At 54.4% G+C, this 20,544-nt stretch overlaps 1 protein-coding gene across 14 annotated transcripts in view; it reads right to left on the bottom strand.

The window, feature by feature from the left end:
* The window catches only part of Anks1 (ankyrin repeat and SAM domain containing 1), a 153,476-nt gene that overhangs the window by 9,580 nt on the left and 123,352 nt on the right, over nt 1-20,544 (bottom strand). For 13 of the 14 annotated variants that reach the window (XM_006524087.2, XM_006524088.2, XM_006524090.2 and 10 more), the window contains 6 exons: nt 15,054-15,120; nt 10,524-10,630; nt 2,536-2,634; nt 1,551-1,703; nt 1,368-1,475; nt 397-561 (listed from right to left, as the gene is read on the bottom strand). In XM_006524087.2, the coding sequence (XP_006524150.1) occupies nt 397-561; nt 1,368-1,475; nt 1,551-1,703; nt 2,536-2,634; nt 10,524-10,630; nt 15,054-15,120 (699 nt within the window). Of the gene's footprint in view, nt 1-396; nt 562-1,367; nt 1,476-1,550; nt 1,704-2,535; nt 2,635-10,523; nt 10,631-10,736; nt 14,865-15,053; nt 15,121-20,544 lie in introns of those variants that run through there. The other variant, XM_030249687.1, reaches the window with a different exon arrangement.

The raw sequence follows: 20,544 nt of genomic DNA, 5'->3' as shown, positions 1-20,544 counted from the left end.
GGCTCTGCCTGCAAGCTGGAGCACGGCAGCAAGCTGGAGCATGGCAGCAGGCACACCGGGCCCTGGGCTGTGGGGCCTCGGGGAGGGTGGGACTGGAGGAAAAGTCGCTGAGGGAGCTGCGGAGAAGGAAACTCTGGGGATTGAGCCTCGTGAGAGAATGGGACTGCTGTGGGGATGAGCAGGGGCCTGCAGGGCCTGACAGGAAGACCATGGCCCAGGAGAGCCTCAGATCTGATGCAGAGATATGGAAGTGTCAGGAGAAAGCTCTTCTCAAAGCTTCTGGAGGCCCCAGGCCTCACCTAGCTCTGGGTAGGGGTGAAGAGGGCAAGTGGCACTGCTCCTGGCACTGAAGGCAGCCCACGGATGGCCCCGGCCGATGCTGACCCTCCTGATTACCTGGACTCGGAAGCGGTCTGCTCGGGAGGCGGTCCCAGGGTCGGGCAGGCTGTCGTGCCGCCTCCTGCTTGTGTCTGCTGAGGGCAGCAGCAGGTCTGCCGACCGCCCTGTGCAGGAATCATTCTGGCTCAGCGGGGACGATGTCTGGGAGATTAAATCCTGGCACTGTTGGGCAAGAAACTGGTGAACTTCCCAGACTGGAGGCATCGTCTGCCCTCGGACTGCACAGGGCTGAGCAGCCATGTGGACAGAGGCAGCTAGGCCTTGCCTGTTCCAGGAAGAGCCAAACCTCCCAGCAGCCCACCCTGTAGCCCATACAAGGCTGTGCTGTGGAGAGGGAAGGGCAGGGGCCACTCCCACATTCATCACGAGTGAAACTATCTGCCCTGTCAGCAAAGCAGAGCCCTCTCTCAGGAAAAGCCTCCGAGCAGCGTGCTCCTCCAGCGGGAAGCCACTCTCCATGGCCCTTTCTGTGGCTCCAGCCCTGGCCTGCCTCGGCTTCCTCATCTGTACAAGCTGTGTCTTCATGAGGATGCTGCCCAGCACGGCATTGTGGTGGCCCGCCCATCACAGTTCCGGAGTTTCCAATCAGCAGCCCTAAGCGGCTGTCAGGGACTGGCTGGTCTGAGGAAGCCCCGGCTGCCCCAGGATTTGTAGCTTGACGGCAGGCACTGGGGTGGGCCCACTGGAGCACTGGAAGGGTCTCTGCAGCAGTAGGTACAGAGCTGAGTCTAAGCCCTGGATGTTGGCCTGGCCTGGAACTGGTTAACTTCTTTTCTATAGTTATAGTGCTGGGCCTTCATTAAGAACCACCCCAAGGATTCTGGGTACAAACAAGAGGTATCACCTTTAAAAAGGTGAGAACCCACTCTCCTGTGCATGAGCCCAGCGGGCAAGGGCAGGGACTGTTGTGTGCTATCCCAAGAGTCATGTGACCAGGACTAATGCACAAAGTGTGCTTGTGAACTCACTCTTAGCTGGGAAAACCTTGGAGGCTTCTGGGGTGGCTCCTCATAGGGCCTGTCTGCTAGAGAGGCGATAATGCGCTTGCGGTGGCCCAGCAGGTGAACTTTCAGGACCTACAGAGGGGCAGAGGAGCAGTCAGTGGGTGGGGTGGGGCGGGACAGGGCCCCCGGCCTCCCAGGGACACTCACATTGACAAGCTCTAGCTCCCAGAGGTTCTTCACAGTGTCGATGGAGCTGTAGCCACTGGACAGGAAAGAGTGGACATAGTCCTGCAGCCCCAGCGAGTCCAGCCATGAGGGCACTGAGGTGGGGCTGACCCCGTCATAGCCAAGGGCCTTCACCTGTGGTGCGAGGAGGCAGGGAAAGCATCCCTGAGTCACAGGGAAAGAACTACCCTGTGCCTTCCCTTGGCACACCACCACTCTGGGATGCAGAGGCTGCTGGGTGTGGGCAAGGAGGTGCTGGTAGGTGAGGAAGACGGGGAGGAGGGGTGAGGATGCTTCTCCTTGAGCTAGCTCCAAGAGTCACTTCCTGAGCTCTGGTGAAAGGACTAAGGGCATGCTGGCCATGACAGTGACAGTCAGGGGTGGTGACTGTGGTCTCAGAGAATGCTCCTCTAGGGCTTCTCTGGGGTCAAGGTAGGCCAGCCTGTCCTCTAATGAGTTAAGAGACTCCAGAGGCGGCTCGAGTGACAGGCCAAGCCCTTGGAATTAGCTCTGTGCCAAGAGGATCCCAGAACCTCCTCAGTTGGCCAGACAAGGCCCTCACTTCCCTGAAGCCCTGCTACCCTCCAAGGGCCTGAGAGCTTTACAGAGAAGCAGGAAGACCCTGGGCCTGCTGGGCTCTGATGAGGGAAGAGACAGGATGAGATCTGCACGTCTCAGAGCCAGGCTCCTTTTCGGCTTTGGGTCTAGGCCAGCGGTTCTCAACCTTTCTAATGTTGCGTGTGACCCTTTAATCTAGTTCCTCATGGTGTGGTGACACTCAACCCTAGAATTATTTTTGTTGCTACTTCATAACTGTAATTTTGCTACTGTTGTAAACTGTAAATTTCTAACATGCAGGATATCTGATATGTTAGATATGACCCCTGTGACCCCAAAGGGGTTGTAGCCCACAGGTTGAGAACCTCTGGTCCATGGGGTCAGGAGGGCCAAGGCCTGGAGTGGTCACCTTGGGCAAGGAGCGTGCAGCCTGCAGCAGCTTCCGCCGGTGCTGTGGGTCACTGATGCCAATCTCCCTCAGGTCCTGCTCTTCCATCACATTAGACCCCTGAGAAAGAGAGGATGTTAGGTCTTTCCTACACGAGGCCTGGTGTCCAGTCAGGTCAGCCTGCCGTGATGCCACAGCAAATGTTTCTCCATCACAGCCACTAAGAGAAGGCAGAACACTGGACGCCCTGGCCAGCAGCCAGAGTAAGCTGTTGGCAAACCTGCCCATGCCCGGAACGCATGGTACTGTGCTCCCCACAGACACACCTTAGCCTGGGGGAGGGACAGATGCTGCAGGAATCAGACAGGACTATTGAAACAGGGCTCACTGCTGGAGGAAGGGGTCCAGGCTAAGCTTTACTCAGCATTCTCGCTGCCTCGCCACTATCTGAACAGAGCAGCCGAGGGTAGAGAAGCTACAGAACCCGAGTCCCACAGGGACAGTGGGGACAGCTGGCAGGCCACATGCCTGCTTCCCAAGTGCACCACACTTGTTAGCCTCTCTGTTAATCTTGGTCACACAGACGGAAAAACTGAGGCACCTGGCCATCAGAATGTTCCAGAATGTATATATGTAGTAGCAGAATTTAGATCTGAACTAAAGCAGTGTGACTCCACCTGCAGGCCTCAGGGCTGACTGACTCCACACCTGTAGCCCTCAAGGCTGTCTCACTGTAACAACCATGAGAAACAATTGTATTTTTTTGTTTTGTTTTGAGACAGGTTTCTCTCACTGGTACTTCTGGCCTAGAACTCAGAGATCCTCCTGCCTCTGCCTCCCAAGGGCTGGGAATTAAAGGTGTGTGCCATCATGTCCAGTTGTGAGAGTAAATTTTATGGAGTCAAAGCTCATCTTGAAATCTGTGTGTCTTGTACATGCAGTACCGGAAGAAGTGCCATGTGGGTGCTGGGAACTGAACTCTGGTCCTCTGCAAGAGCAGTCAGTGCTCCTAACACTGAGCCGGCTCTCCAGGGCTCATCCTGAAGTCTGATCTTTCTTTTCCCCTCCCTGTGAAGGGGTTACAGGTGTGTAACCCCACGCTGGGCCAGATTAAACACAAGCATTGCACCTGCTAGGCCAGAGATGCACAGGGCACCATTTGTGTAAAGGATATGGGCACATGTCTCAAAGTCAGTGCGGGCACCCCACATTGGCAGGAGCTTTGTGAGCAGTAGCCAGCCCATGGCTGCTGTCTCAGGACACCATTCTCATTGGAATGAGAGCTTCATGTCCCGGGCAAGGCATCTATGTGGGGGTCCCTGCTCCATGTTCTGCATGATTTGCACACACAAAGCCCTTTGGTTACTCTCTACCAGGCCTTCCCTGCTTGCCTTTTTGTGTCTTCTTCAGTGAGGAAATAGACCTTTCTCTGTGAGCAGGTTAGTTCAGCTACTTCTCTTTGGCTGCAGGACACACTCCCTGCCCACCATGCACAAATCCCGGGGCCAGCTTCTAGGTGATGTACATATTTCTGTAGTTGATCTGGTAGCTGTCCTTATGGCTCCGCCTGATGACCTTGTTAGCTCTGTCAAGCCCTTCCTTTCACACGCTGAAAGCACTGGGGTCCCACGGGGCATCTCGGGATGCCAGGCTTGGCAAGCCCTTCTAGAGTTATTCTTTAAGCACTGGCATTTTCCTTTGTATATAGTGATGTTCTCAAACCAGCTTTCTTCTCTTCCAGGTAGAAGCTGTTTGTTTCTTTAGTGAGCTGTCTTTCCTACCAACCTGGAATTACATCTGTAGGTCTGGAGTGGCTGCTTCTGGACCTCTTTCTGGATTCTTTCTACCCCACCTTGTACTTAGATGTGCTAAGTAGCTTGGGTCATTGAATGCTGACTATGACCTGGTGGCCCCACCTTTGCCTCTTTAGCTCCTTTGTCCTGGGTATGGGAAAAATATCCTACAGAGGACACCACCAGCCAAAGCTTAAAGAGCTCAGTGGCTCTTGCAGCTGCTTTTCCTGGCCTGTAGAGTGCACCCCTGCCCACCACACACAAGCCCAGACACTGCCCCCACAGGAAGGAGACAGCGTTTGCATCTTGCTGCCCCAACAGACCCTATCCTGACTCAGCTTGCAACCTTTTCCACAATGGCTTACACCTCGATTCCTTACAAAGCTCAGCACCATTCAAGGTCACCAACAGTGGTTACGCGGCATGGGTTTTGGGTCTGTGCTGGTACTTCAAACACCAATGGCTGAGATCCATTGCTATTGGACAGAGGGCTGACTGCATAGAAGCTTAGGTGCTGAACACTCAGACTCTTCTCTAAACAATACATTGTAACAACTGGTTGTCTAGTAGTTATGGGAGGAGGGAACTGGGTGGGGATGGAGAGCTTCGGGAGAGGTGGGGCTCAGCTGGGCGGGCAGCAGTGGGCAAAGACTGGAGGCTGCCACTGGGAACAGCACCAGTCTCCGTCTGTATGTGTCACAGGTCTCAGCCCTGTGTTCCTGAGATCAGCTGGACCTAGGGACCAGTCTATCTCAGCCTCATGTGCCTTCACCATGGGATAAATGACATTTCACAAGGACCGAGGCAGCCAGGCCCCTTGCCCAGGTGAACTAGTTCTTGAGCTGTCAGTCGGTGGCGGCTGCCTTGCTGAGAGGCCTGGGGAGGGTCAGAGACATGGGGGCTGTAGGAGAGGGTTGAGGTGTGTGTGGGGTATCGAGCTCATTTAGAATTGTACTTGGCAAGCATGGAGTATGACCTGAGCTCTCCAGCCTTAGGGTCTCTAGGAGCTCCCGCTGTACACAGCAAGCAGGAAAGGCTTGTTCTGGCTTCCACCAGTTCCTTGACCCCAAAGAGGGACCCAATAGGAGGCACAGTCTGGGTAACTGCTTGGCTTCCATCCTTTTGGCTGAGATCAACTGCATGATGGGAATGAGACCCCGGCAGCAGGTTACTCAGGGAGGGAGGAGGGAGCTGACTCACGCCAGGGCTGAGTGTCAGTGTTCACTAGAGCCCTAACAGAAAGACCAGAGCAGGGAGTGCCTCTCCTCTGCCACTTCTGTCTCTCGGTGTGGCTGGCGTTCACTTAGTGCTGCCCACTCCACACTAGGAAAATGTTTTCCTGAGTTCAAAATTGACACAGGCTTATTCCAGAACATTTTGAAGTGAAGGAGGCACAAAGTGTGAAGGTCGTCACCTGCTTGCCCGGTCCCTGGGTGGGGTACACCAGCATCTTCCTTTGCCTTTGGCTTCAAGACAGGGTAAGTTTTTCAGAATTAATCGCTGTTGCTGTTATTTTGTGTGGTTCTGTTTTTGAGACGGGAACTCACTATGCTCACTATGGGTTGGCCCAAAGATAAGCTGACGTAGAACTCACGGAATCCCACCTGCTTCTGCCTCCACAGTGCTGGGATTAAGGAAGTGTGCTACCACATGCCTGATGATGTCTGGCAATGTCTGTGAGTAAAGCTGTTTGTTTGCAAGCCTGGCAGCCTGACTCAATCCCCAGGACCATATGGTAGAAGGGGAAAAAAACCAGCTCCCTAGAGGTGTTCTCTGATCTGTACACATGTGCATATGCACACACAAATACAAGCAAGCGTGTACAAAGACACAAGGGGAAATGCAATGTAATAATGATTTTAAAAAGTAACATGGAAGCTGGTTGTGGTGGCTCACATCTGCAACCCAGCACTCAGGAGGCTGAGTGTTCCAGGTCAGCCTGGGCTAGCATGAGACCTTGCCTAACACAAGCTGGGCATGGTGGTGTGCATATGTAATCCTACCACTTGGGAGACAGAGGCAAGAGGATTGGGAGTTCAAGGTTAGCCTGGGCTACACATTTGCAGTTTGGCGGGCCTTGTTCACTCGAGAGTCGAAGGGATTGGTTTCAAAGCCTCTCGTGTCTTTGGACACTGCAGGTAAAAGCAGGTCAGCCCTGTGGATGGATGCCCGGCTGCCACTCTGCTCTGGAGGAAGGGTGCACACCGCCTACTGCCTCTCAGTGCCCATGCAGTGGCAGCTGCACTCCAGGTAAGGTGATGTCAGGATGCTCCATTTGGAGTGTACGTGAATGCGTGGGACCATGAAGGACATCGGTAACCAATGCTCCAATGGGAGGATGGAGAGAGAGGCCTGCTCCATCTGAAGCTGCTGGGAAGGACCTATGACATACTGTCCTCATCTGAGCTCTTAGTACTAAGCGGAACTATGACTTTTCTCCCAAGCTTTCCCTGCCTATGTCATGGTGACCACAGTGCTTTCACACACTGATGCCATGAGCCTTAGCCTCCACAGGCCAGGCTGCAGAGCAGACAGACACCCTACAATCCCCACACCAGCCTTTTGGAGGGTGTATGGCTGGATCACAGATCTAGAGCACCCCTGTGGCTGTCAGTACCCTGAGAAGTCTGGCTCTCGGGGAACAAGACTGACCAGCCCAGAAGGCAGGGCACAGGCTTCTCTGAGAACCCTCCTGCCTATGCCTCAGCTCCACCCACCCTCCTGCTTTGGGTCCTATATCAACTAGACAGAAAATGCCAGCCCAGCAGTTGGCTCACAGAGTGTTGTGCGGAGACAGGCGGCTGAGGCAGGAGGAGAAGCTGGGTGCTGCAGGGCGACCAGGCAGCAGCTCTGCTTAGGCTGGCCATGCTCCTAGGACCAGCAACAGACAGAGGTAACAGGGAGGGACAAAGCCCCAAGCCAGGGGCCATGGGAGCACAGAAGCCATGGCAGGAGATCCAAGACTCTAGGCCATGCGTCGAATAGAATGGCTAATGGGGCTGAAGGGGAACAGGTCTGGGAATTGGGTGGGACACCTTAGGGGCCTGGGGGTTTGGTCTGATGGAAAGTGATAAAGAGCAAGCTCCTGGCCTCGCTGTACTGAAAGCCATGAAGGACATCGGTAACCTACAGCCTTCTCCTATAGGAAGACCTACAACTGCAGAAGCAGACAGGAAGCCATGTACCAAGTGACAGTGGGGTCACGCATTCATGCTTATGTGCTCCTCACCAGCCCCACATGAACATTCCCCACATTAGGAATTATCTCACTACATGACTTTTTCACGTCTATCACAACCCTCTGACCTCAGGGCCACCATCATTCTGCCACCAACACGTCCACGAGGCTGTCAAGAGATTGCCTGCTTGAAGGCACAGGTGTACCAGCCCTCCATCAGTTACCTCCTTCTCAGCATGCATTTGCTCCTTAGTCCCCAGAATGCCCACTTCCTGTGGCCATGGTCTGTGGTGAAGAGGAATAGACCAAGAGGCAGGCATGAGCCATCAGGCGCTGCTGGCTGGCAGGACAGCCACACTCCCTTGCCTGCTTTCCTGGTGCTAGGGTTCGGCCGCCCATTAGGCCCCATTAGCACAGGGAGCTCATGCTAGCCCTCACAGCCCTGACCTGACCCGTTCTTTCTGCCTACAGGCAAGAGGGTGTAGAAGAAGTTTAAGCTACAAGGTTTGGTTGCCTGAATTCATCATTACATCACTGTGGGGATAGTCAGGATTAAGAGCACTGGAACACCCCCCCCTTCAAAAAAAAAAAAAAAAAAGCAGTGGACCCGGACAACAGAGACCTGTGAGGCCAATATAGACCTCAACAGAGCATAAGTGTTGTGTGTGGCCCCAAAGGTGATCCTGAGAGCAGCAGACAGAAGGTGCAGGGCCCAATGTAAATATGAGCATCATGGCAGCCAGAGCATTGGGTCCTCTGTCCCCGAAGACATCTGAAGGGCAGATGGTTCTGGAAAGCTCCCTTAGCCATACACAGAACTTCTACAATGCTGTGAAACTCCACAGGAGCTCCTTGTCTGTGAACATGTTTCCAGATGTTTCCAACATATCTGGATCTGGGCTTCCTGGAGCTACTGTGTATCTGATAGAAACATCTTCAGGGCCCTTTATTGGAGCTACTTTGTATCTAGTAGATATATCTCTAGGGACTCTAAGCACCAGGTGAAACCTTCACCCTCTACGGTGAACCAAACTGGATGATCCATGCCAGGTCCACGTGCTGAAGGAGTGTTTCAGGACCGGGAAGAAGCCCCTGCTAAAATTTATCCTTAGGCACTTTACATGCAGTTTCCCAGGATGCTGTGCTGGGTACTCAGGCCACTCCAGGCCCTGAAGCAACATCATACTAAGCTCAGGTGTGCTCTGCTCACCCCTGGTGGATACCTCTGTGGATGCTCCAGGACTAAAGAAGCCCTGAAGGACCACACTGCTGGTCATCAGGGTGAAAGGTGATGCCTTACATGGGCATCTGGTTCAGGGGCATGGTTGCCCGAAAAATCTAGCTGCAATCTGGTCTGGGTCTCAGGTTGGGTTAGGGAATCCTGAGGCTGTTCAAGGACTGGAGAGCTAACCCTTTCCAGATTTAGGAGAGCTGTGCTATGATGATTTGGGCTTAGCCCCTGAGGGACTGAAACACAGGAAAAATTCGGCAGATCTTGCCAGCCACATGGCAAAGGGTACTTAGAAGACCAAGATCCCAGAGCCAGCTGTCCTCCCCACTAACTGAACCCTCCTCCTTCCTAGTTCATGATCCTCCCCTAAAGAGCATGGTGAGTCAGAAGTAAGGTTCCAGGAACCATAAGCACCCATGTAGCTTAATTTTTAAAAAGGAAAAAAAAACAAGTTGCTATTTTAAAACTGTAGACTTTTACAATCTGAAAAAGAACAGCCCCCAACCTAGCCATGAGAGGGTAGCTTATTGCAGACTTGCCCAGGAACAGGATGGCTTACTTAAAGCACTCTCCATTGGACCTTTCCTGGAAGTCACAAACAGGATGCCCCCTCGCCCCAAGACACCAAACCCTACTCTAATGGAATAAACTCACTCATCCTACTGAATGGACGGTAGGCTGGGACTCTGTGCCAGCTCTACAAACAAGGCCCTTCACACGAGGTCAGGACAAGTGGGCACAAGTGAGAGAGAGCTCTGCTTCAAGGTTACAGTCTGAAACCCCCAGGACTAGGAGAGGAGGAGACAGGCCTCCCAGAAAATGGGGGAACGGAGCAGATGGGTCTGTCCGCCTTACCAAGATGCATAGCATATAAATGACAGTGTTCAGAGAGTGACCTTTTGCCTTGTGCCTCCCAAGTGCACAATTCCACCCTACCAATCACCATCAGTGTGACCCTGAGCAAACCACATAGCCTCTGCTTTCATGTGGGAAACAGGGAGAGACACCAGCACAGAGCTCAGATATTATCAACTGCTGAGATTGGTACCCAGCTCACAGGAAGGATGTGAGCTGTCACAGCTACTGCTGTGACATCGAATGGCCCGCTCCTGAGCATGACTTAGCTCAGGCACTGCCTTGAATGGCTCACTAGGACGCACTGGGCAAGGCTTCTTGGAGACGGATGACAATGGGGCCACTGGCTCCTGAGAGCAGGGTTTAAGCTGAGTCCCAGCTGCTCAGAGAGCAGGGGTGAGACGCCGGCTTTCCCTTTGACCTCTTGTACTCCCTGTGAGTGCAGGATGAACCTCAGAAAAGCAACCAAGCCACCACTCAGCCCTCCTCTGGTCAGCTCTGAGGCCAGGCACATGTGAGGCTCTCTGGTTTCCTCTGCTTGGAGGGGCAGGAGGAAACCTTTGCTACAGTGACAACAGCAACATTCTGGAAAGTAAGGGAACTCCTGGCATCCAACTGAGATGGGTCATGGGGTGCCTGGCTGCCCTGCCCACCAAAGCTGCTAGCCAGGGTACCTCAGCACATAGCACACCAGCATCCAGTCTAAGAAACAGGGCTGGGGCTGGGGTCTGAGTTAGGGATTCCAAGAGTGCTCCCACTGAGTGGCACTTGGGCCACAGGTAGTAGGGCCAGGACAGTCGGCAAAGTTAGCTTCAGTTACCCAGCTGACTTCCGGGTGCCCACGGCCCCTATGGTTCTCCTCTGTGGCTTATGTCCTCTTTCACACTCCAGCTGGGTGGGCCAGCTTCCAGCAAGCAGCACCAGCCTGGGCCAGCACATCTGACGTACTCACCAGGAAGCGGACATCATCAAAGCCGTTCAGCAGCAGCTTGCTCTCGTACTGCTGCAGGCCAATCGACTCCAGCCACTCCCCGACGCTCTGCTCCAGCGTCCGAGAACCTGACGAGAGAGGAATCGGCAGACGCTTGAAAAGGGAGAACCCGTTAAGGCGGTAGCAGCGGCACTCAGAGGAAGACAGGTGGCACTGCCACATCATAGTCATTACCATGAGGCAGTCAGACTATGTACAAGAGAGCAGAGAGCAGGCTCTCGGCTTTTCTTCTCTGTACAGGCAGGGACGGAGCTGCCTAGCGCTGGATGTGAGCCAACTCGGGTGGCTGCTGCCCACACACACCCCACGGTAGGAGCTGGCCGGGGCCGGGGCCGAGGCTGTACATGCACGATCACAGCCCAGGGTCAGGGGAGCCAACCCCCAGTGGTCTCTGGGTCAACTCCTCAACGTCCACACAGAGGCATGGCAGAAAGTCTGTCCCCACAGGCACTAGAAGGGAACACCAGAGCTCTAAGTGCCCGCCAGCCTGGCTGCTCCTCCCATCCATGCAACTTCTGGAGCTGCCGTGGGGCTGTGGCGAGGGGCTAGTTCTGCGACCTTGCAGCAGAGACCAGTCAGGAGACAACGCGAGTCTTCATGCAGCAGAGGGACACAGGCACACAGCGAGGGCTCTGGGAAGGAAGCGGCGGCGCTCATGGGGACCCAGCACATGCAACGCAAGCAGCACGCAGAACGGCGGGGGCAGAGAAGGGTCTTTTACTTGTTTTCCCCCAGCAGTCCCGGAATAAGCAAACCATGGCCCCGAGCTCCACGTGCTCCCAGCTCAGGACAGCCGGGTGGGCTGGAGTGTGGGAACCAGGCTCAGGGATGGCTCTGCTGGGTCAGTGGCCGGCCGACCAGGGCTCATCTACAGATAGCCTCTGGAGGCTGGCAAGTGGGGTGCCCCCTGGGCTGAGGCGCTGCTGCCTTCCTGGCCTGGGCTGGCATCCAGGAGCGTGGCGTTCATGCTCCCTGTCTTCCGTGGTGGTTCCTATGACCTGCCTGCCTGCTTAGGGGGCAGCGGTCGGGCTGTTCAGTTCTTGGTCAAAGAAGACAAAACCAGGCAGACAGAAGAAAGAGGCACTTGTCATCAGGAGGCGGCAGTGTCTATTCAGTGTGCTGCTCTCTGGCTGAGCGACACGCACACGCACACACACACACACAAACACACACAGCTTTCTTCCCAGGGTCTCTGGTCTCTACTGATGCACAGGAATGGAGAAGGTCTTCTCACTCAGCTCTTCAGTCAGGGCTGGACCGAGGCAGTGCACGAGGGCAGATGTCCGTCCCTCCCTCCCGGCAGCCCTCAGGTGTTCAGCTGTATGCCTTCACACCCACCTGACTTCTTTAGTTCTTGTAGCACGGACAGGTAAGAGGAGGGCAAGGAGGAGGAGACAAGAGAGGTGCAAGGTGGGAGAAATTAGAGCCAACTACAGACATCACCTCCAGGAACTCTTCTTTGATGGTGAAAGTCATCCAGCTGTCACTGGCGGTCTCTGCCCTTCAAGGCAGGGCAATGCCAACTTGCTTGTCTTGGGGACCCTGCTAACCAACTGTGGCAGCCTCTGTTCCTCTCCTGTCCTCCACAAAACAGACGGTGGATGGTGACCCGGCAGTCTCTGGATGCGGGCTGTAGCAGAAACGCCAAGCCTGGGGGCTCCTGGACTTGCCCTTGAATGGAAAGTCAGCTCCAGGAACCTAGGCAGCAGGCTCTCGAATGCTGGTGAGCCAGGAGCCCCGGCTGCTGATTCATTCCTGCTGTAATCCCAGGGCTGCACAGCTGCGGTCCAGTCTGCTGCCGCCGCTGATGTGCTCCCTCACAGAGCCGCGGCAGAAGGCTTTGTCTGAAGGCTCTGGGGCTCCACCGTCCTTGCTCACTCTCCTGTCTAGCCCTCCCCCTCGTCCCCTCCCACCCTTCCCCCTTCCACGCTCAGGAGAATACATCAGGGATCGGACATCGGACATTGGAGCAGAAGCTGCTGCCGCCTTGGGGGAGGCAGAACGAGCTGACAGGTTTCCCGGAGTGATGCTGGCGACACAGACACAGGCACTAAGGGCGGCAGCAGCAGCATCTCAAGCTCAGGGCTGGGCTGGGCGCCTCTGACAGGGAGGGCACAGGCGAACTGTGTCTGTAACTTGGCCTTGTAGTTTTGAGGAGAGCCAGGGGAAAAGACCAAGGGGCATCACAGCCCCCACTTGCCACTTTAGGAAGCGCTGTCCTATTCAGCACAAAATAGCAAGACAAGACTATTGTACCTGATGCTCCATACCCAGGGGAGAAGCATACATCTAGAGCAGGACACTGGGCAAGGGGGAGCCAAGGGGAGCCCTGACCTACTACAGTCCAGCCAGCTAGGGACAGCCAAGGTCAGAGGCACACAAGAACCACATGCCACCCATAAAAATGTTGTGGGAGGCATCTGCATTTCAACAGGTCACACACAGGGAAGGTGTCAAGAGTCTAGGCCCCAGAAGGGTGTACTCGGCAGGTGCTCAATAATGCCTGCGGAGTGAAGCAGAGGAAAGCCAGGCCACCTTCCCGACAGAGTAGGCCATTGACCGGTGTGATGGAGTCTGGGAGCTGGCAGAGGCTCGGGGCACTTGTGACACCTGTCTTTGGAGACTTGGGTAGCTAGCTCCATGTGGATACTCTGGGGCTCTTGGGATTCAGTGCTGCTGTCCTGCCCTGTGCAAAGCCAGTCATTCTGAGTAGTGGGTGCTGGAGGTGATGCCAGCGTCTAGGAGCCTCCCCCTTGATCCTCTCTGACAGGTGACCCCTTGTACACCGACAACAACTCCTCAACATGCACAGTGATTCTGCTTTGGCCTGAGCCAGCCTCTCCTTGCCCTGGGGCTCCCTATATAGCATGGCACACATCTTTGCCATCCTGGGGTCCCTATGCTGTGGTGTGGTAGGTGGCTCAGCAATGTGAGCATGCATACAAGACCAGGTGCAGGAGTCAGCACAGCCAGAATGTGGTACTCCATAGGTGGGAGAGGGTGAGGAGCTGAACACAGACACCAGGGACAAAGGAGGCCTGACTACATCCAGAGGCAGTGGTCTGCTGACTCTGGCCTCTTGACACCTGGTGGTGGCTTAGGCTCCTGATCCTTAAACAAGGTTCAATAAAGCAGAAGGCAGCCACAACTAAGCAAAGCTCTCCGTCTCAGCTTTGAAAGTGACATGAGTCTGTCTGTCCTAAATACCTACGTCCTACAAACATCCAACCCTTGGAAACACCCGTGCACACCGGCTCAGTGCAAACAGTGGTGTGGAGAGGAACCGATGGACTCCAGCTGGGTCAGCCATCTCTGTCGTCTCCAGCTGTCATCCAAGACTGACAAGGACGGGCCCGAGCTCAGCCCCTCAGCTAGGACCCAGAAACGGGACTGTAGGGAAGGAAGCACCAGGAAGCCAGGCTGAACAACACGGAAAGAGCCAAGCCAGGGACAGGTACCCTGTTTTCTGAGTTCCTTAGCATCACAGACAGAAATGGGCAGGGCTCCTGTGGGCCCAGGGTTCCTTTCACTCACGCGCTGATTCATGTCTGAGATGAGGCACAGAAGTGCCGGTGGGAACCTGGCTCTCAGGTGAGAGGAGATGACTTACCCTCAAGTCTACATCTAGAGCTGGGACTTGAACTCAGGGCAGTGTGCCTCCAAGAGCCCAGGCTCTGCCCAGCAAAGCCCACAGTCCTTCTTCCAATGCACACAGTGCCCTTAGCAGGGCCTCAGGGGAGGCGGCTCTGGGCTAATGCTGAGGCTGGAATGCAACCTGCCCTTGAGGGAAGCTGGCCTCCTCCTGGGTGCCACAGCTCTGGAGCCAGAGTCAGGACTCTACAAGGGGCTGTGAGCACCGGCTCTTAGAGGTACTTTAAGGACATCTCTCCTGAGAAAGAAACGTGGCATGATGGTCCATTCCACAGAAAAGGAAACTGAGGCAGACCTTCCTCTAACTGCTTGGGTGAAAAGACCGAGCAAAGCAGGGACAATCTGGGTTAACACTGGCAGATGACTGAAGGAACTGGGAGGGAAGGACAGACACACCCACTTCAGGAAACTCTGATGCGTGCTGACAGTGAGAACATTTGTCTAGCCCCATACTACCAATGTAGTAAGCAAGGCATGTAAGGGCCATGTTTTCGTGACCAGCTGGTGCCAGAGCCACCTTAGGAACATGGAACATTGGGGACGTAACTCCAGTGTGGGCCAACTCTGATGAAGACCACACAGAGGAACACAATAAACGCCATGGCACCTACCTACTGAACAGCACAACCCCCTTCTCTCTCTCTTTCCCTCTCTCTCTCTTTTTTTTTCCAAGATAAGGTTTCTCTGTGTAGCCCTGGCTGTCCTGGAACTCACTTTGTAGTCCAGGCTGACCTCGAACTCAGAAATCTGCCTACCTCTGCCTCCCGAGTACTGGGATTAAAGGAGTGCGCCACCACCGCCCGCTTCCTTCCCTCTCCTTAAGAGGGACTCATACAGTACCTGAGATCTTCTGCTGCTCCTGAGAGAAGTCAATCCCTTCCCCAATGGAGCTCATGATTTTCTCAATCTGAAACAGAAGGAAGAGAAGCAGAAGGGTCAACTTGGGGGCAGTGTTACCAGCTCAAGGCCAGTGCCACTTGGTTGTCCTCTCAGGGTCCAACCCAGCCCAGGATGGGGTGGACAGCCACTCTGCAGGGCTCTGGATAGCAACGGCATGGGCTGAGGTAGAGAAGTGACTACTTTTCCCAGCGGTCTGTACATGTCACTGCTCGAGTGAGAGCTTAGGTTCTCTAAGAGGACAGTTGTCAGCTTTGTCCTATGCTGTGTTCCAAGTCGTGCTTGGCAGACTGTGAGCACAGTAGAGAGAACTGGTGGCCATGACAGCCAGTTCTGAGGTGTGGAGGCAGGTAGACCACCTGCACACTGGAAGTTCCCGGAAGCCAGGGGAGGTAGGCACGCAGCCCTGGGAGGAAAGCCTTTGCAGCTGGGGGTCCATGTGGAGCTGGCACTTACTGGGTAGGAGTCATCAACACTGTCCTTCCCTCAACCACAGCAGAGCCAGCTAGCCTCAAAGCATCCAAATGTCTTCAGCGCTGCCCCGGGCGTGGGCCACCTGTCTCTGCACCTGGCTTGGGTTACTGTGGGCTGGACCCACGCTGCCCCATCTGCCCCTCAGTCCAGCATGTGTGGCCAGGGGTGGGTCTAGACAGCCAGACCAAGATTGCCTATCCCCTTTCTGTCCCCTTTCTTGGGCTGCAGTGATAATGAGCTCATTTACAGCCTCTTCCAAAGCCATGAAGAGAGGGACCTTTTGTACCAGGGCTTGGATGCTTTTCCCCTAAGTGCAAGTAAGGAGCCTGCGCCTGACAATCAGACAAACAACTCCCAGCTGCCCTCCAGCTGGCAGGCAGGCAGGCAGTGCAGCTGACATCCAGAAGAGCACAGGGTAACTAAGTGCCCCTCTCTCTCCCCAAAGCCAGCTCAGCTGCAGAGCTCAGCCGAAGCACAGGGACGCAGCCGAGATGACCCTGGGGGGATGGAGGGGGCGGGGACTGTCTTTGCTTGAGAGGCAGCTCCAGGGCAGGTCTGCGCTGCCCCTTGGATGTATGCCCACCCATGTGCACCCCTCCCTTGGTCTCCAGTCATTTCAGGTGCTGTAGCATAATCGAGTGACCCAGACAGGCAGGGAGAGACCTTCAACCTCTGAAAGCTGGGGTGTGAGTAGGTAAGCATGCCTCCCACCAAGGGCTGTGTGGATGACGAGGCTCACAGGAGATGCTCAGTAAAAACTGGCTGGGCTCATGGTCTTCTCCTGTTCTCTGAAGACTCCAGCCTACCAATGTGAAGCCTTAAAAATTATTTTTACATGTAAGGGTGTTTTGCCAGAAATGATGTCTAATTATCACCTGTGTGCCTGGTGCCTGCAGAGGCCAGCAAAGGGCGAGCAGAGCATCCCCTGGAACTGGAGTCAGAGATGGTTACGAGCCACCTCATGGGTGTTGGGAATCAAATCAGAGGTCTTGCCAGCAGCAAGTTCCCCTAAACGTTGACCCACCTCTCCAAACCACTCAATAAATAATATGTTGGCGTTTGTTCTTTTGTTGTTTGCTTTTGGCTGGCCTGGAACTCACAGAGATCCTCCTGTCTCTGCCTCCCAAGTGCACCTCTCAGCCTGGTCCTCCATGGAGTCTTTTTTACATATGTACTACTCAAAAGCCTCACGAGGTTATTCAGAGAGCCGTGCCCCGCTGTCTGCCTCCCATTGCCTTGCTTTCCCCACTCTCCAGGCTCATGTCTCAGACACAGGCAAACGCAAACACGGCCACGCCTACCCTTCTACCCCAAACAGATACCCCAAGTGTATTGCTTTTCCTGCTAACCACGCTCGGGAGCCTTCTCACGGCTCACAGAGAACTTGTAATGCATTAGTGCGGCTCTCAGATCGTATGCTGCATCCGTGGGTATCATCTCGTTGGGGTTGTGATGACTTCTCTCCCACGAGTGTCTTTGTGCATTTACAAGCACACAAGTAGAGTCAGTTCTGAGAGTCTGCTGAAGACTGCCAGGCACCACACAGCAAGAGCTGGGAGCACGGTCTGGGGAGGTGGCTCAGGGGGTGGAGTGCTTGCCATGCAGATGAGTGGCCCTGGGCAAGGGTCCCCAAGTGCACATGAAGATGGATGTGGCAAGGTGTGCCTATGACTGTGAGATGGGAGGTAGAGGCAGGAGGACCCCCAGAAGCTCACCAGCTAGCCAGCCTGGAACAGAGTCAGCCACAGTGGCAGAGAAGAGAGGCAGGAGGTGAGGTCATCCACTGACCATCATCTATGCACCATGATGACCGGCGTGTGTCCATGTACACAGAGCCAGCAGCAGGTCAGAGAATCCCTCCTCCCATCCACGGTTCTGTTAAAGGTTGCCCCAAAACAGCGCACACCGACTTATACCATCAGCTCATCATCCCGTCTGCAGAGTGTGTCTCTCTACTTGTGTCTTTTCACAGAGTTAAAACTTTTCTGTAATTTTAACACAGCGGCACCAACTCCAGACCACACCCTGGCGAGGCTGGCCTGGTCAGCCCAGCCCAGTCCAGCCTAGAGGAAACTTCAAGGCCAGATCTCAAAGCCTGGGTTGCCTGATTCCATCAGATGCCTGGGCATGAGCACAGACAACAAGCCCTGCTTCTTTGCCTTCCCTCTCCCTTTCTAAAACACCGTGGGAAGAGAGAGGTACCTAGGTGAAGAGATACTCCCTACACAGGGGGAAGGGCCTTCACTCCTGGGCAGTGCCAGAGAGGGCATCTCAGGCAGGCTCCCCGAGAGTGACTCGAGTGCACTCCATCCCCTGGGCACGGCGCCTGGTAAACAGGTTAAGGATGAAAGAGAAGGTGCTTTCCATTTCCCAGGCCTAGCAGTGAAGAGCCGTCTTCCAAGGCCAGCTCCATACAATGGGTGGAGACAGCTGAAGTGGGTGGTGGTTCCACACATTCTTTCATTCCTGAGATTTCCCAGTCGGCCACTTGACATGAGTGCTGCTGGTCCCTAGAGCCACCCCCATGTGCCTGGAGGCCAGCACGGGCCAGGATTTCCACAGCTTAGCCTGTATGCAGGAGGCTTTGCCCAAACATATTACGGTTCTGCAAGCTGCCACAGCCAAGCTGAAGAGTCTATTATGCAGAGGAACTGAAGGACATGCCAATCTTCTGCTAGCCTAGGGATGAAGAAGCAGTCAGATCTCTGTGAGTTCAAGGCCAGCCTGGTCTACAGAGTAAGTTCCAGGACAGCCAGGGCTACACAGAGAAACCTTGTCTCAAACAGATGGACAAACAAGCCTTGGAAATAATCCATTTTGGCAGGTATTCAGAATGCTTCTGTTTAGACGACTCCCTGCTAGGGCTGCGAGAAACATACTCCCCAAACAGATAAGAGTAAACACTAGCTATACTGCTGATACCTGCTCAGAGCCCCCAGGATCCTGGATGCCTAAAGCTGTCCATGGGCGTGGGCCCATCCAACCACTGGCATCATGCCATTCAACTAACCCCTGGAGTGGAAGGAAAACCTCCTTAAGCTCTGAGGAGGGTTGTGTGTGCCAGGGAGACCCTAGGGCACCCTGGGCCAGCATACTCCTGCTCTTAGGCCTGTGGGAAACTTCCCTTCAGGCAATCCTGTGGCCAGAGGCTTCTGTGTGGGACCAAGTCATCAGGATGACAGGTACCATTTTGGTATGTATCTAGAAGTTCAGGCTTGATGGGAAGGACAAGATCTGCCTTCCTCCTACTGTTCTAAGCATAACTATTAAAGGTGATGTTTCTGGAGAGCAGCGAAGTTGGCTACTGACATCTCCCATTCCTTCCTGCTGCCTGGGGGGCTGTCCACGCATACACAGGATTCCTTAAGGGTCAGAAAGCATGAGCTTGTGTCCCCGGGTCTGTCCTACAGAGCTGGAGATGCCCACCTCTCCTCCTCTACCTCACACTTATGAACTTACCCAGATATCTGTCTGGCTTCTGTTGCTTCAACAGGTTTAATAGGTGCGTTCCAGTGATGCTGAGAACCAGGAGGGAAGGCCTGTTTCAGGGCTTTAGATCTAACCCTGTGTCTTGTACCGAGCTGGTGAGCATCCTGGTGATACTCAGATCTCGATAACTAGTTACAACTACTATTCAATGCTCTCACCAGGCTGGTCACTAAATCTCGAATCACTCTTATATAAATGGAGAAAGTACGGAAGGTGGCCCACAGTGCCACTTCTGGGTCCAGCTGGATTTGCTGGAGTCTGCTCCTTCCCTTGTTTTTACACCAGCCCGCCAGAGCCTTAGCTCAGTGTAGAGCAGGCATCCCACATACAGGGAGGAATCCCAAGTGCTACTCCATGGTAGATTCTTTTTTTTTTTTGTTTTTTTTTGGGGGGGGGGTGGTTTGAGACAGGGTTTCTCTGTGTAGCCCTGGCTGTCCTTGAACTCAGAAATCCACCTGCCTCTGCCTCCTGAGTGCTGGGATTAAAGGCGTGTGCCACCACACCCGGCTCTGTGGTAGATTCTTAAATGTGCCAGCAGCCTAGCCTGCTCCTGGGCCTGAAGGGCACACCAAGCCTAGCTGGACAGTGTTGGGTGTGTGTGTGTGGATGCTGAGTGCCTAGCAAAGACCTCTCAGTCCACCAGAGGCTCACCCTACTCTGTCATGTGATCACTGATGCTGTCAGCAACACTCTCAGACCAGAAGCCACATAAGAACTCAGGTCCTCTCTACATTTGCTGGACTGCCTCTTAGAGCAGACAGATGCTCAGCCTTGCAAGGGCTTTGATTCAATATCTGAAAAGGGGTCATTGGCAGAAGGCTACATTATTTTTTTTTCTTCCCCTTCCAGACTGAGTTGCATAAGGCCCCAGGAAAGACAAAGATGGATTGAAGTAAATTATGTGTCCTGATTTTCTAATCTTGTCAACGGCTTTTAGAAGAGACCAGGGTGGTGTGGAAAAGCAGCAGGGGCGGGAGGCTATGGGGGGGGGGGGAGAATAAAGAGCTGCAGCTGGGTTAAGGGCTCTCCTCCTCTGGCAGGCCAGCCTTGCAGCCCCAGGAACAATGGGCAGCGTCTCCTCAACGCAGACAGTTAGTCTCAGCTTAATTTGTCTCAGCATGGGAGGGCACACAGGTTGATACCTTATTTACCGTGGTATCCCCTCAATCCAGTTCCCTTCCCCTCTCTTCTTGCCTTCTCTGGAGGTCCTCTCTCTCCTGGGCTAAGGGACAATAGAGCTGCTTCCCTTCAGAAGTGCTTTGTCCTGCTCCCGATGTAGAGGGATGCCCAGTTAAAGGCTGTGTTGTGTCACTCTGCTCCTTTGGCCTGTACCTTGAGACTGCAGACACTGGCTCCTGCAGCCTCACAGAGCTTCCAATCCCACAGTCACCAATTGGGTCCCTTTTCCACGTTAGGGGCAGGCTTGTGATGGCTAAATTCTTTGTCAGTTTGACTGGACTGGCATCCTGTG

This window comes from Mus musculus, chromosome 17 (genome assembly GCF_000001635.26).
Source record: "Mus musculus strain C57BL/6J chromosome 17, GRCm38.p6 C57BL/6J".
Taxonomy (NCBI): domain Eukaryota; kingdom Metazoa; phylum Chordata; class Mammalia; order Rodentia; family Muridae; genus Mus; species Mus musculus.
This window is presented reverse-complemented; position numbering and strand designations above follow the sequence as displayed.